Source organism: Anser cygnoides, chromosome Z (assembly GCF_040182565.1).
Source record: "Anser cygnoides isolate HZ-2024a breed goose chromosome Z, Taihu_goose_T2T_genome, whole genome shotgun sequence".
Taxonomy (NCBI): Eukaryota; Metazoa; Chordata; class Aves; order Anseriformes; family Anatidae; genus Anser; species Anser cygnoides.
The window spans coordinates 7319514-7334211 of NC_089912.1; the positions used below are offsets into that span (position 1 = coordinate 7319514).

Genomic DNA, 14698 nt, shown 5'->3' on the forward strand with positions numbered 1-14698 from the left:
AGGCTAACTTCCAAGGTGTTTGAAAAGCACTTTCAGCATACTCAAAAGTCTAATTTTGAAGTCTTTTTTATATTGCTACCTGTAAAAATTCTGACCAGCCAAATACTAGCACCAGAAGATGTACCTGCCAGTGAAACAAATAGCATTGTATTCATTACAACCTCTCTATAAATGAGCTGGTATTCCAAAGAGATCTCAGCTACAGAAAGGTTAAAACTAATGAAGAAACAAAATTGTATCTTTTTAGCTTGGCAAAAGGAGAACATGTAAGGACACAGGACTCATTGCAGAACTGGGAGTGGTAAGCAAACCATGAAAAAGAGGAGTGCCTGGCTAACACTGTCTTATGGTAACATGAAACACTAACTTTTTTGTAAATCTAGCCTAAGAAACATTGTAACAGCATCAGAATCATCTCAACCAAGCAAATCACTTCATTACAGACACTGAATTTAGTATTGTGGTCGCTGGCAACATCCTGTACCAAGTCAGGCTGAATAAATAGTCTAACAAATATTCCCACTTCTGCCCTAAGACATGATGTCTGAGGTGGTATTGCTTAGAGCAGAAATGGTGTAGATGCATATCCGGCATGCAGATATACACCTCTCAAGTGTTACGCCGGATAGGAGAAACCAAGAAGACAAATAGAAGGCTGAAAGGTCTGACACAAAAGAATTATTAAAGTGTTACAAGTCTTAGGCAGCACTGAATGTTCCTCCCAATCATGACAGTAACCCCAGCTCTTATAATTTTTGTTATTGGCTTGAGATATGCCTCATTTTTTCCCAGGACTCACACTATGTACGTAAATGCTTCTAGTTTCCTCACCCTCCTACTGCCAAACAGCTATATCCCTTACCTCCCCAGAGCTATGCTCTCAGCAACCACCCAACTAAAGGTGCTAAGCTTGAGAATTGGACAACACAACGTGGTGGGCACACTGTGTGTTCCACTAACCACTCAACACCATTCACGAATGGGCAAACAGGACATTTTACCTTGTGGTTGGGCTTGTTGGCCTAACCAACCACTGCTGTTCCCAGCTTTGGGAAGTACAACATGTATACTGATGGTATGCTGCACAAACTTGATATATGCTGTAGCAAGGATATTTTGCTCCCTTCTGCTCCTCTTCCCTCTTGCTTCCCTCTCATGCCATTAGCACTGGTGGCAGAGAAACTGGTCTGGGAGTTCTCCTTATACTTGTTCCGGGATTGCTCTGACTAGCATTGATAAAAAGTTGGTGCTTTTGGCACTTTTTGTAACTTTGAATCTGGAGCTCATGAAGTATTTTGAATCCTTTAAAAAATGTCAACAGGAAACTCATCATATCATGACAGTATCTTCTGTTTGTTTTTTCAAATATGTTTTGACTTTAACTGAAATAGGTATTCAGGTGCTTGCAGGTGCAGGATTTTGCCAACACAAGTGAATAATCCAAGTGACTGTTTTTCCCATTGAACATCTTCAGGTATTCCCATAGCTAAACAGTTACATAACTAAACAGGACTCTTTACATACTAAAGGTTTCTTTCTTAATTGCTTGTCAATGATACAGAACCCAAGCAGAAAAATCCTTCTATATGTATGATTGACAGCAAATCAAATAAAAGTATTATTAGTAGAAATATTTTATTATTTAATGGTGTGCTTTACCCTAAAGACCTGAGGAGTTTCTTTATAAAATACTTTTTTTTTTTTTTTCAGGACACTTCAATAAAAATATAATTTTATCCACGTAATTTAATAGTTATCAAGGGAGCAAGTCCAGACAGACAAAAGCAGTAATAGTCTGGCTGATTCACATCACCACTAGAAACTAAGTGACATGATTTATCATCACTTTACTTCAGTTTTACACTTGTGTAACTTCAAGGCTTAGGGAGTTGCACTGGAACACTGAAGTGATGAATCAAGCACCATATTCCACTCAGAGCAAAAAATAACCGTTATGAAAATATTCCAAAATGTTGCTTAGGAATCTGGGGAATGGAGTGGGGAAGGTCCAACTGTAAATTAGGGATTGGTAACTGTTTTCCTCCTTTGTCAAATAATAAATCAGAACTGGATAATTTTAATTAGCACATGGTTAATTTCTCAATATAGAAAGAAAAAGGATGCATTCTATGTTTTTGCAAAGTTCAGTGCAGCCCTCTCTGTGAAACAGATAACAAAACCTAGAATTATTTCAAAGTTTACATTTACCACCTTTTCAGCAATCTTTGCACAAATTATTTTCCCAGTTTAAAAATCTTTACCCTGCCTTTTTTGGAGAAACACAATATAAGAGGTATTATTTTTAAATTTAACAGAAGTGTCTCTTACCTTGATGTCAAATTCTCTTTCTCATACCTACACTAGTCACATAAAAAATATTTATTTCTACAGTCCTAAATAATTGTCAGTTTTCAAAGAAGAAGCACATTAGAATTCTCATCTATTTCTAGAATGCAATTGTCTTCATTAAACGACAGAATTTTCATGCACATCACCCTTTCCCACAGTTTTAATTATTATTACAGCAATCATTCTGAACATACAGAATCAAATATTAATGTCACTGGTTAGACTGTTGTCAGATTTTAATTTATCTTAGTACTTGATATTTTTTGAATCATCGAGATAATTTCAAAAATAGCCTTTTATTTTAGCTCAGTTTTGCTATTTAACATACATTTCAACATATCTTTTACTCATCTTTTTGGAATACTGAACATTTTCTTTCAGTTTTATCCCGAGCCTGTATTCATGCTTACAATAGTTGCTATACAGTTAACAATATGAAGAAAGCATAAGCTTATAATAAATTTCGTAAGTATTTTTTGCTTTTCATAATACTGTTCATATGTACAAGCTGGAATGATGCAACAACTACATGAAAATTATTATGAATAGCTTGACAGCTGAATAAAGTAAGGGATTTACTTAAGTGCTATTAAGTAATCAAGAGAGTCTTCCAGTGGTATTCTATGTAAACAAGGACTGTATTAATATAATTCTGTACATCTGCAGCTTTAAATAAGCTATTGTTTTTGTTTACTTTCAAGGTAATTGAAAGGGTAGTAAATTTTTTTGGTAATATAGACATAATTTATAATTTGTCCAACTCTCTCTTACTCTACAAGTTTTTAGACTGATACATAAGAATGTGCTATCTACCTTCTCACAGATGGCAGAACTCATCAAAAAGATACTGATTAATGTCATGTTGAATCTTGATGCAAGTTGACTGAAACAGATGAGTCCTCTCAACGGACCATGAAAGTGCATTTGCTCATACCATATGTATTAGTCACAGTGTATAAATTTATGAGTATTTATCCATACGGACCAGATTTGGGAATGTTCTAAATATTATTGAAAATCCATTGCCATGGGTTTTCGGTGCTTAATGCACTACTTTGGGGAAACACATATATGTGAGCAATAAAAAAGCAAATGCACAAATAATAAATGCCCCTCGCTATGTTCCCTCTCATCTATTTGCTCAAGAATATGCCTGGTGTCAACTCTCACCCTTTTCTATACTACTCTCCAGACCTTTTCTTGCTCCTTCTCCAAGTCTTTTTGAAAGATCATCCTGTTCTGTAACAGAGAAGATACAGGATTAAAACAAAACTCATCAGAAGTCCTTTTAACTTGGAGTCCTTTTCCCTTTGGTTTTTCTATATTTTTGCACTAGATTTCAAGCATTCTGGAAAAGAAAATATCTTGATATCTGCATCTTATTCAGATTCAACTGCATCCCTGGGAACTATGAAACTGTAATTGTAATGAACCTGATGTAAAACACATAACAGGAGATGGAGAGAAAGTCACAGACAATGTTACAGAGTCTACTTGATATTAAACATAATATATTGGAGGTCTAGCAGGTCACTTAAGCTTCCAATACAGTATTTCTTTCTGGCTGGATGTAGGTCTTCACAGTCAAGAACAATCAGTGAAATTAAGCAGGCGAGAACAAGTAGGACATAGCCCTCAGAGTTTGAGGAGCGAATTTGCTATGGGACAGGTAAATTGCATGGATTTAGTTACATGCGTTTTATACGCAGGAGTAATCACTTTTGCAGAAGGACACTGAAAAGTGTTGCCACTACTAAACAGCAGCTTTGTAGCCACGCTTTGCTGAGGTTAGTTTTCCAGGGAGCAAAGAGAGGAAGAAAGTATAATTCATGATTCATAAAAGGTAAGTACAGAGAACGGACAAACAGAAATACAATTAAAAAGATTAATAGCTTCGTGCTCTGAATCCCATTTTTGAAAAGTCAGCACAAACTGAGCAGAAGCTGAGCAATCGCCTCAGTGGAACAGGATTGTTTGCAAGTATTTTTGAAATCATTTTCCAAATCCCATATTTTAAACTATTTTCTTGTATGGGACTATCTCCAGAATGTTTTCTGGAGTCCATAATGAGTTAAAAGACCATTGGTCTTCACAGACAATTATGTTATATGGAATACTCTAATTTAATCCATTATAGAAGACATAGTTCATGATCAATTTAATGAACAATAAAACAGATACTTGAAGCAGCTTTATCTCTTTAATACAGCCAAGTTTCCATCTCATATTCTTCTGCACTGTCTATTTTTTATTTCAGGACTGAGCTGGCAAGCGTGGTTGCTTAGGTTTTCCATCAGCCTAGTCCTAATCTCCTGCCAGTGCATACATTCAAAATCATAGTCATCTACACTACCTGTTTCTTGCTAATAAAAGTGAAGTGAAAGAATTTTGCCTGAAGAGCTGTTTTGGGAAATGAAGGTTTAATCAATACCATTATCAAAAGCCTTTTACAGAAAAGTTCATAAAAACAGTGTACATTTGCTGCTGTATACAAATCACAAGGAGGTATAGAGGCTTTTAAATATTATATATTTATTATATATATAGACACGTAAATATTGCCTTCTTTGTTTTATTCAATACAAAGTCCTTTCTTTCTTCTCACCCTTCCACCCAAAAGACCAAAAACACTGTAGGCAGCTCTACATTAAAATCCAGGGAATATTCCAGTACTGTCAGTTAGCTCAGCCACACAGTCTTTCCTGTTTCTTGCCTTAATTTACCCCTGAAAAGCAATTTTTTGGCCTCCCACATTAAAATACCCAGCAGGGTATCCCATTAAAATATTAAAAAATATATTTTAAAAATTAAAATATTAAATTACCCCCAGCAGAGATCATAATGTTTAACAAAACTAATCTGTCATGCTATAAATTAAAATATACCAACCAAAAAACTACCTAAAAGAGGCTTAAAATATAAAATTTAGTTCAAGCATTGTTCCAATATAAAAGCTTTGTTAGAAAATCACCAAATATTTACTAGAAAGGTAGTGGAAAAACATACTGTTTCCATTTTTTAATCCATCATTTTACAATCTCAGAGCTACCAGTTTTATTAAAATACATTATAGATTAATCATTTGAGATATATATCTCACCAGATCTGTCACTGCAATAAAATCGTGCTCTAAAGAACGTGCCCTGATAAAACACAGAGTACAATCCTGTCTGTCCTACAGAGTAATAACTTATCCATCATCAGTCAATTATTAGACTATTACTAGACACAAAATTTGGTGAGATGTGCTACAAACTAGAGAGCTGAGTGGCTTTGCTCGGGAGAAATTGCAGCCTCAGAGGTCAGCAGATAATGCTCGTTTTTCTCTGCCTCGGGCTTTCAGCCTTCATATTTTGCCTTCTTTCCCTCGAGAGTAGGGAGAAATGGTGATGTGGATAACAATTCCTTGTGCTTTCCATGGAAATAAATCATCCCTTCCCACATGGACTGTGGAAGCTTTTCTAATTATCTACCACTCAAATAAAACAGAGAATAAAATAAAGATAAAATAAAATAAAATAAAGATAAAATAAATAAAATAAAGTAAAATAAAGTAAAATAAAGTAAAATAAAATAAAGTAAAATAAAATAAAGTAAAATAAAATAAAATAAAATAAAATAAAATAAAATAAAATAAAATAAAAAATAAAATAAAATAAAATAAACAGAAAGCAAAGGCAACTGTACTGTGGTGTATTTCTGCCTTACATATTCCAGTTGATTATGGAATTACTTTAGCTGTTTTGCTACTGCTTTTTTTTTTTTTCCACAGATGTTACTGTGCATTTAATCAAAGAATTCTATTCTTTTTCCTCTCACTGTACTCTATTTTTGTACAGCTACAAGTCATACAGCACAGGTAATGAACACGGCTCTTCTTTCTGCTCCAATGTCACGCAAGATTAAATATTTCAGAAAACTGAAGATTAGTATCACTTATCAAAGCTCCCATCAGGCCACATAGAGTTACAGTACAACCTTTAACAGGCATGCAGGTTAGTCAAAACAGTCTGTCTGGTATGCTTCTGCTGCTGCCAATGCCATGGCACTACAGGAAAGAAATAAACCATCTTAATGAAATGATTCCTGTTCATCTTAAATAAGGGAATACTAAACATGAATGAAACACAGAAAGGACTTAATTCAGCTACTGGAAAATAAATTAATTTAATTGTCACATTTGATTCTCAAATGAACCTGCTTGTCCGCTTCTAAGGTATTTCCTAACCTGTGTTCCAGCCTGAATGATTAAATTATCAAAAGCTTCCTGAACACTGCGTTTCATAAATTTATGACGGTAGCAATGACCTTACACTGTGGTACACAGACACTCCAAGGACTCACATGTGCATACCTGTGATCAGAGCGCTCTGTCTCACCACACAAAGCTCTACAAGTTCTTTCCAATTGCATCAAATAAATGCATTCAGTGTATAAAAAAGTGGCATGTCAACGTGTGCTCCCAGGAAGATCCTTCTTTAAAGACGGTAGCTGTGGTGTAAACTTTATAATCCTCCCTGGACCATGGAAGGCTATGGTATCATTTTCACTGGGATCCAAACTTCACTTGGTTAAACCTTTACTGGAAAGAACTACTTCACGTGTGAGACAGTAACACTGTTGTCTATGTGCAACCCTCCGAGAAACCCTGAAGGGTTTTGCTACCTGCATCCTAGGTGGTGGCCGACCATGTTTTGAGTAAACTGTGTGTTAGAACATCAAAAATGTGACCCACAAGCAATAAATCAAACCAATGCAGAGAGAGGATCCCATGGGGATTCCTGGCACAGCACAAGCTCTGAGTGCTTTTAAAGGGGTGAGAGGTTATCAACAGAAGGCCAAATCTAGCTTCTTTCGGTGCTGTAATATAAAGCCGAGAGCTTTCTTTCCAAATAAATAGTATGTACCTATGAAGACGGTAAAAATCTTTCAAAAGCACAGAAAGGGATGAGTACGAAAAGAAAAAAAAATGTGTTTATCATTAACAGGTACAAACTAGGCAGCTGATCCTACACACAATTACATGCGTGACTAACTTTAATAGACCCTCAAGTCAAGCACCAACACTGAACGTGAGGACCGTGACAATCTTATTTAAAAACTCAAAACAGAAACGACATTCTCTCGTTGGCCCCTCCTGACAGAGCAGCTGATGGCAATGTAGGTGGCACAAACGCCCCATCAGCAGCATCCTGTCCTTGCTCTGAAGCCACCTCTACTTCCTTGACATGCACTTTGCAGCCAAGGTAAGTGGTTGTTCAGGTACCCACCTGCAACATCTGAGTATGATTTTTTTCCTTCACAAAGGTCTTTCTGAGGAGTTCCTAATATATGTCGAACACTTTGAGCTCTCTAAAAAAGTAGTAGTTGCGTGAGGAAAGATTTAAAGTACTGGTGGCAAGCACCTTCTCAAATTCGGTGGGGCTAATGGATACTTCAAAATATTTCAGCAAAACCAAACATACTGAAGTTAAGGGAAAGCATCTCTTTCCTTCAGTTTAAATGTAGGCCTGAATCTGACAGTCATTCAGTTCCATCAATCAAAGCAAGAAGGAATAAACCAGCAGTAGTCAAATATCAATACAAAAATACATTTTGAAGCACAGAGAATCATGTAGAGAAATGTTGTGTCTTATCCAGTAAAGCTTTCCTCCTTGGATAAGACCCATGTGTGAATGAAGAGCATAAAATTAGATTTTTCATTAGTAAGCAATAACTGACAGAAAGAAAAAGAACATTTTGCTTTTCTTACACTTTTACATTAAAAAAAAAAAAAAAAGCTAAACCAAATCAGAAAGATCATTTTTTACTTGTGGAAACAAAGGAACGATTGCAAACTGTAAATGGAAGGTTTTTGCTAATTTATTCTTCTTTAGACTACAGACTCCAGCACTGCTTGGTCCATGTTACAGATTATACAAATCTAACAGAGCATTCTGTATCCAATGACTATGCTTAATTTATAAGATTTTTATAAAGCTTTCTTGCCAGCATCTTCAGTAGATACTATCTTCTCTCAAATGCACTCCAATATTCCTGAGCAAAATAATTATAGGAATAAAAAATTATGTATAGGATTCAGGCTGACAGGCCATATACTTAAGCCTCTATATTGTATGCATATTATACATAGCTAGTCGTGTTATTCATATGCAGAGCCCCCTGAGAGATTTGGTTAATGCATCAATAAGCATAATTTCTACATGTGGATTGGGATTGCTTTTATTAATTTTTCTCCTCCAAGTATAAAATGCAAATTACAAAAAGCAGAATTTGCATCTTAACTTGCCTAACATATTATCTCTGCTTAGCACCTTAGGAAATTGCCAGATATTAAGTTACAGTCAAAGCTTCACAAATACCATTACAATTAACTGGAATCAGCATAATTTTATTTTACTTCCTAACTCAATCATGTTATGAACTCTAAGAAAATTCCTTTGTCGCATTTCAAAAATGCATAAATTGTGAACTGTAGTTTGACCGTTACCAACTATAAGTAGCGTCTGTCTGCCTAAAGATGTGCTCGCTTTCATTGGTATATCTCAGATTGGAAAACAACCTGCTACAAAGACAGATAAACCTCAATCCCAGCAGTTCTGTGACTGACTAGTTATGCTGAATTTCTGCTTCACCCGGAAGAACATTATTATCTCAGCAAATAATTTAGCAGTTAATTTAGCAAATCTTGTTCCACAAATCCTAGCTCAATTCTTTGCTGATCTCAAGGCTACACTACTTTCAATAAGTTTCATTTTACCCAGGTTTCCTTAACAGCATTGATTTAAGCCTTCAATAAATTGTCAAATAATGGATGTCTATATAGACATACAATTCAACTCCTTTTCCTGCCACTGCATCCACACACAATGCATAAGAAAGGCAGTACTCCTTTTGCCCTAATTTCTATGTTAAACAATTTTTTATTTGCATTCCTTTCAGTGTTCTTGGTCATATCTGAGAATATATTTTCATTCCATAAAACTAGAGAATCACTACATAACTAGTCTCACAATCCATAAATCTAAACTATTTGTTGAAACAGAATCCTTTCATTTGTCATGACTCTGTGTTTACTTAAGATGCTTTTAACTTAAAGCATAAGTGGTACTTTCTTAAAATCTCACAAGTAAACAAAATTTAAGATATAATTCCTATTATGTGATAACATGACAACTGTATTGCGTAACACTGTATTTTCAAAAGAAAAGTCTAAAATACATTGATAGCCTTCAGGTCCTCATTTCTGGTTTGGGAAGCAAAAAAAAATAAAAAAATTTAAATCTTATTCATGAATGAGAAATATATCTCATTCAAAAGATGTATTTTTTTCTTTTTATTTAGGATCTTGTATCAATTGAGTTACAATGCAAGAATATAAAGACAACATTATGCACTTGATGTTTGGTTTGTAACTGCTCTTTCATTGCCTGGCAAACATGAAACAAGCACTGATGATGTCAGCAAAACTTGCAAATGGAAAACACCACTAAATAAACTTTAGTTTGTTGAAGCAAGAACTGTTGGCTATGACTTTATCAGATAGCACTTTAAAATATTTACATTACAAGTAAAGAATCAAATCTTTCTGCAGGTCCGTGCAGGAGAGTTCAGAAATAAGGACTCAGTCATGCATTCATGAAGGTGATCACAATCTGTCATTTGATCCTTCTGCCAAACAGAAAAGTATGACACTCTTCCAAGGGCTGAGCATCTTCCATGTTTGCCGTGGACCACTTCCAAAGGTGAAGGAGTTTAGAGGTCAACTTCCCTTTCCCTGCTTCCCCCCAGGAGTCTGGGGTGGTTTGCTTGGATTTGTAATTTTTTGCTAAATGACACAATAGTGGAAAATATTTTGGACGAGACCCCAGTGTAACATCAGCTTAGGATAAAACCTTTCACACCATTTTAGGATCTAGCTTTCCACCAATATAAATTACTGAAGAAGCTTCACAGAACAAGACAGCTGTATTTGCTAAACTGGATTACAACACTAATTCTACATCTTCCTACTTTTGACAGGCTGAAGAGAAGTAAAAATTATTAGCCAAACAAATTGAGTGAAAGCTTGATTAGCAGCCAGCAAAGGACTTAAGATGAAGTTTGAAAACTAAGTACTGAGCAGGGACACTGAGAAAAACACACAGCAAGATGGAAATGAATGCAGTTCTGCTTTTGTAATTTTCCAGGTAAACAAGGGAGATCTAATACATTCTTATCTAATCACAGAACGAGCACTACCATGACCACATTTAATTCTTAAATAAAGGATTCAAAAGCACATGCCAGGATACAATGATATCACATTTGATTTTGTAAATCAGTGTAGGATCAGAAAAAAGCATACAGATTTTTACTATCAGACACACCTTCATAGTACTGTAAGGTATGTCACATCTGAAACAATGCTGTGACCTGGAGTGCTAACCAGTTGTTTACAATGCAATTAATACATAGTAAATGCAAAATTAAAACAGAGGTAGAGATCTGACAGAATGGAAATTCTGTTTAGTAAGCTTTAAAATATGACTAATTATGGCATAGACAAGAAGACCCACTCTCCAGATTCAGCTCTGACTTTATTCTGCAAGCATACTAGAAATGCTTTGCACAGAATGAAAAACATAATGCTGCTCTATTTTTCTTGAAATTTGCCTCACTTAAAGGAATTATAACAAAAATACCAATATCATCTCAGTCATTCCCCTGGGCACAGGACTCAGATATTCATACAGAGAATTACTCGGCCCAAGGCCTCTCTATTCTCCTTTGCAATCATTTGCCTCTGGAAGTTTTCCTTCCACAATCAATACTAAAAAGAGTGAAATTATATGTCAGGCAAACACAGCCAGACTCTCAAAATCAAACTGTCTGACTACATATAATTGACAAAGGGCATGGTTCATTGTAATATACAATACTCTAACAGAACAGAAGAGCAAAATTTGATATTTTTCTAGACCATTCTCAAAAATAATCATTTCTTTTACAAATGAAACAGGATAGTAACTTTTAACATTAATAGCTGGCATCAAATCACAATCTTTTATGTCAAAATAAGATAAATTTCTTGCTAATAACTACAGAAATCTTTGATAATCATTGGAAATGTCTTTGTGGTCTGAGCCTATGCTTGGTTAGACAATTTATTACACATTGAGTACTACAGATAAAAGGTGGAAATAAAAAATTCAAAACTAATTTACCATTGATCTTACAAAAGTATCAATTTGGAAGAAGATACCATTAATCATATGGCAGCCCTGTGGACTGACTGCATTTAATCATTCATGTCTATTCAAAGCTGGACAAAATGAGTGTAAATGACTATAAAGAGTGCAACAAAACAGTATTCAGAATACTCTGAATATTATGAAACTGCACAAGAAAATACAAAAAGAATAAGCATTTGTAAGTGCAGAAACACCTCAATATGTTTTCAGAAGTACTCACTTTTCCTTTGCTGGCATTTCTGTCTCATAAGTAGCCATTTTAGCTCCTGTTCCAGCAGGTTTTACTGTCCTTTGTCTTCTCTTTCGTCTTGGAGTAGTATTGATGACATCAGGGCTAGCCAGAAGGGAATCATTTCGTTCTGGTGATGTCAAAAGGAAAAAGACCAAAGTTGAGAAGAACCCCGATGACAAAGTACTACAAATATTTCTTAAACTATTTTTTACTTTTATTAAAATCACTGCATTGCTAAGATAGACTCTGATTTGACAGCAATTGGTGTCAAAACAAATAGGTGACATAAGAGGTAATTTAAAGAGAACAAATTTAAAATAGAAAGATGATCTTCCTTTGGCATCTCTTTGTAGTCACTAGAGAGTAAGATGGGCAGTTATGGACTAGAAATACACTAACGGTCTCCTGATGCCTCCTTGTAGACTCTCACGTAACTCCAGTTTTCAATATTCACTAGGATAAAGCCTTTAAAGATGCTTGCTTCTGTGGTCAAGTGCTGTTATGCTATGTACTGGTAGGTACTTCGTTATGTCCCAGTCATTGTGCTACCACAGATCACCAGGCCATACATCCTTAAGGGTTCTGCTGTAGCGTCTCTGCAGTCAATGACCAGAAAAACTGATGGACAGCACGGACAGCCTGCTGCCTGTACACCAAGGCTGGAGCAGACCAGTGCATAAAATGAGGTAGCACCACTTTACAATTCCACCCATGGAACAGGTGGCCCCGATTCAGAGTAAATCTCCCCGAATTACAGAGCGGCTGCAGTCTGGTAGGAAAACGGGGAGAACTCCTAGCTCTTCAGAACCCAAAACTGGATGACCAGTCTAGGTTTCCACTGATCCCTCTGCCTAAGATAAGTAAAGTAGGCTGTATCCAGATTCATTCAGATACAATTTAAATTTCACATTCATATTACTTCATCATGTAAATTCATAAAAGATGCATTGTCTCAATTAAAAAGCAATCCCCTCTCTGCTTTGACAGTTATCACCTTGAAGCTTTAATGTCAAGACAATCATATCCCTCCTGAAGTAGAAGCCCTCCATAGTCTCCCTTGCTAGATGCTCACATGATACATAGACATTTTTATTCCAGCCATCAAGACTTTGTAGCACGCTTTTATTTGGTATGCCTGCTTTAAAAATAAAATCTTTAATTACTTCAAATTTTTAAGATAACGATATCCAGAGAAGCACACATTTCAACTGAAATATATTAAATAATAATGTGTTGACTGAGGCTGATGCTGTTATGGTAACTTCACTCGTTATTGCTTTCTCTGTGTTTTAGGAAGTTTTAATCTTTACATGGATGAAAGACACCATGATTAGAGATTCATTACTGAAGGTTTTCACAGAAAGTAAATAATGGGTCCTATTTCTGCATTCCTTTCACATTTGTTATTCAGCTCTTCTGAAACTGAAACAGGAAGAAAATATGCAACCCACAAAATATTTTTGCTATTTCTTAAAAAACTGTTTCTGACCAAGAACACCGCTAAATTAAAAATGCAAACAGAGTCTTCCTAGAGCCAATGCAACTATTGCTTACAAATAAGCACATGCTTAAACATCAGAACCTCCTAGCTTCCACCAGCACGCACTATACTTATACAATATAGACTTGCAGATCTTTGTAGAGTGACAACAGGCATTAGTTGACATATTTCCAAGGCACAAACTTAACAAGTTTCAAAGTCCAGTACAGACAAGGTATGCTGCCTGTAATAAATGCTGAAAAGATTAAGTTACAGCCTAATCCTGCACTCTAAACTTTAACTAGCTATGCATACTTTTCCAGTGCTAAATGTTGAAAACATGTTCGTGACTGCTAGTTACAATTTACTGACAGCACATTCAGAGTAGTATACCTGTATACCTAATGTATACCTACTATAACTATACCTGCTATACCTAATGTATACCTACTGTTTTGTATATTCCAAAAACAATTCCCAAAGTCAGCCCCTTCTTAATTAAAACACATAAAATGGTTCACTGTCAAGAACCATATAAAGAACTATACACCAACAAACTTGAGTAATTTAATTATTGTAGCTCTTATCTTTCCCTGTTGTTGTTCTCCTCTCAGACTCTGTTTTGACAAAAAGTAGATCCAAAGGTTAACTGCATATATAAAACTATCACATTGCTGATGTTAAATTATGTCCCTGTGCTTTTAATTGTGGAATATATAATGGTGCTCTGTAGAGAGATGCTCATGCTCAGCACTGCTTAATGTTGAGACACAAATCCCGTTTGTCTACTGCAGCTGTCCCACTCATGCTCATGTCAGGTAAATGGAAGAGAAATATTAGTCGTTGCAGTATATATACTGCATTTATTTCCCAACCTCAGCCTGGGAAAGGTCTAATTTTTTACCAACACCTCAGATGAAATCTTCCCAATGAAAACAAATTTTGCTCTTATGACCTGTTAAAATCAAACAGAATAAAAAACGTAGACCTAAATGATAAACCTCTGCAATAAAATAACAATTTTTTTTGTGAGAACATTTCTTTTAATCATACCAAGAAGAAGGTGTCTCAGCCAGATAGTGTAGATAATGTCTTATGAGTAGCAGTAGACTGGCTCATACATAATAGTTCATCACCATAGGCTTTTTTTGCTGGATTTTTTTTTAAGCCTAACTACCACTATGGTTAGAACCTCTAACGAAAAGATGACATATGCTTGAAGCTTAAAATATCTTGCATCACCATAAGACTTTAAACTAATACCCACTACTACTGCCCAGAAATGAATGTCATTAAGGGATTGATTCATTTACAGTACTCGACTAAAGGCCAAAGAAAGCTTCAGAAAAAAAAAAAAAAATCATTGCTTGACACAAAAGCATTTGGAATAATGGGGGACAGTCT

General features: G+C 35.5%; 1 protein-coding gene across 2 annotated transcripts in view; it reads right to left on the reverse strand.

Annotated features, from left to right (window-relative positions):
* Positions 1-14698, reverse strand: part of XRCC4 (X-ray repair cross complementing 4) — a 188981-nt gene that overhangs the window by 55039 nt on the left and 119244 nt on the right. Inside the window, exons 7-8 of one of the 2 annotated variants that reach the window (XM_048045658.2) lie at positions 11803-11941; positions 8331-8385 (exon numbers count right to left, since the gene is read on the reverse strand). In XM_048045658.2, the coding sequence (XP_047901615.1) occupies positions 8346-8385; positions 11803-11941 (179 nt within the window). In that variant the 3' untranslated portion in view covers positions 8331-8345. Of the gene's footprint in view, positions 1-8330; positions 8386-11802; positions 11942-14698 lie in introns of those variants that run through there. The other variant, XM_048045656.2, reaches the window with a different exon arrangement.